Consider the following 2,714-nt stretch of genomic DNA (forward strand, 5'->3'; position numbering starts at 1 on the left):
TATTTTATTTATATGTTATTACGAATTGAAAAATAATAATCAAATGAAATTAATACATATTATTATTTAATAAAATAATATGGTTTTTTTGCAAATAATATAATTTGTAACAACAAAAATTTAATATGTTTTTGATGTTAAAAATAATATGTTTTGTCGAATAAACAATTTATTTTTTTTAAGTTGCATTTTTATATTTTGTAACAAATTTTTATAAAAAGGTTTATTTCAATTGTAATAAAATTATTATTTTGTAAAAACACCGAAATGTAAACTTTATATTTATTCAATGAATAAAGTGTTTATGCCTTTTTATTTCTTAATGTGGTTTATTTATATTTGTTTTTCATATTCTCAAAGTTGTAGCCTTTCAAATTAAATATTGACAAATACCACCATTTCTGAAACTTGTACAGTAAACAATAACATTACTATTGGTTCGTATTCATCTTCGGATTACATTCAATTGAAAATGATTTTAAATGCGAATATTCAGATAAATGGTAATGTAACATGTTAGGGTAATGGATCAATTGTTCAATATGGTAATTCAAATCTAAACTTGACACAAAAAACTTACTTTTGCAATACATCCAAATTAGAATTAAATGAAAATTCTCAATTAAGAATATTTCAAAAAACCGTTTTTGAACATTTTTCCCAACTAATAATTAAAGACAACGCAACTTTATATATTGATAGTGGGTTAACCATTGATGATAATGTTTTTGTAAATATGAATCAAAACGCAATAATTTCAATAACACATTTATTAATTATAATTGGGAATTCGATTTTTACAATGAATGATTATTCACTGATAAATTCAACACATTTTTTATATTTATTGTGGTGTTTCTTTGACAATGAACTCATACACTAAAATTTATGGAGTTGAATATTTATATATTCATAATAAAGCATATTTAACTTTAAACAAATACTCAGAATTGAACATTGGTTCGTTTAGAGTTGAAGTTGAACAGTCATATTTAACATCGAACCACTTTTCAAAAATTAAAGTCATAAATGATTTCTATATTATAAAAGGTGGCGTTTTAACACTGAATGGAATGGCAGATTTTGCACAAATTACCACAAAATCATTACTATTTGGAAGTTGTTTTTTAAATTGTGGAATTTTTGATAGTTTCCATTATACATCAGTACTCAATATAACTGAAAAGCCTTTTATCAGTGTTGGTACCAAATTTGTGTTTGTCAACTCAACACTTATAATAAACAACAGGGATATCAGAGATCTTCCCGTTGTGTTTTATTCAGGTTCAAACCCATTAAATATAACCAACTTAACAATACAATCAGAGAATGATTTTGATGTGTTATGTTCACAGACAACAATTACTGATACAACTTTAGCAGGTACTATGATGTTATTGGGTGGTAAATTATTGAGATATGGTTACTCAAATAAAATCTTTTGTCATGTTGAGAGTGTGACAAACAAAATTATAAAGTACAGTGAACCCTACTGTCCATGTGGTGGCACAGAAGACTGGTATATCACTCCACTTTTAAATGTGACTTTATTATATGTTGAAATAAATCCAACAAAAACAAGAAAAATCACACAATTCAAAACAAGTGATGAATTTTCATCAGAAAGTGTTTCGATTGGTAACACACAAATATCTTTATATAAAAGTGATAATGTAGTTCTTGGTATTTCAGCACCAGAAACAGTTGATATTAATTTGGTTACATTGACAAAGACTGTGCTTTTCGTTTCAGAGACAAATTTAATCTTTGAAAGTGTTCAGTTTAATGTAGCAATAAACACAAAAAATGGTATAAAAACAATTGAAGTTGTTTTACGTTGCACCAATGGAATATACAACAAAACGTCTCAAAGATGTGAAGACCCAACTATTTGTGATGACATAAATTGTAAATATTGTCCTTTTAATAAAAACAGTTGTGTTTCATGCAAAAGTCAATTTGCTAATTTCAACTCAAAATGCGAACAAATAACAAATTGTCAATATTCAATATCAAATAGATGCCTCAAGTGTGCAAATGGGTTTTCGTTACAAGGTGGGTTGTGTGTAAGTGATGCGATTTGTTTACTTGTCTAAATAGATGGGAAGTGCCAGATATGCAACAAAAACAATGGGTACATTAATGACAATGGCAAGTGTGTTAAAAGTGAAACAAACAGTGAAGTGACAACTAACTACAATATTATTTCTTGTAACAAAGGTTATGTATCCAATACAACAAATTGTTTGAAATGTAATGAATTATACACAAATTCGGAAATATGTGAAAATGGAAAGGCGACAAAATGTGACAGTTTAAGTGAAATGAACACAAATGGAATATGCGAAAACAAAGAATGTGTTGTTCCAAACAACCAAAATGGGAGATGCACTACAACAATTAATAATTGTAAATATCTATTAAATGGTAAATGCAATGAATGTGAAAATGAATATTGTTTATCGGATAATACATGCAACATAACAAAGAACAAAATTGTATTGTTCAAAACAATTTTGGGTGTTTGAAATGTGATGATACTTATTATTTTGATGAGTCAACAAAACAATGTGAAAGTTGTGATCCAAGTTGTTTGACTTGTGTTGAAACTTCAACAAAATGTCTCAGCTGTCCACAAAACACATATTTGTCAAATTACAAATGCAACACAAACAATGACTTAAATTTGACGTGTGACTGGTATGCAAGTTTGG

General features: G+C 27.2%; 1 protein-coding gene across 1 annotated transcript; it reads left to right on the plus strand.

The window, feature by feature from the left end:
- Positions 1–2,473: 2,473 nt before the first annotated feature.
- On the plus strand, positions 2,474–2,700 carry EIN_089130 (protein kinase domain containing protein; the record flags this gene model as incomplete). The annotated part of the gene is made up of 1 exon (XM_004183678.1): positions 2,474–2,700. A coding segment is annotated over one exon (227 nt), but the record flags the coding sequence as incomplete, so codon positions are not given.
- Between the last annotated feature and the right edge of the window lie 14 nt (positions 2,701–2,714).

Source organism: Entamoeba invadens (genome assembly GCF_000330505.1).
Source record: "Entamoeba invadens IP1 unplaced genomic scaffold scaff_1105074725027, whole genome shotgun sequence".
Classification (NCBI taxonomy): Eukaryota; Evosea; order Mastigamoebida; family Endamoebidae; genus Entamoeba; species Entamoeba invadens.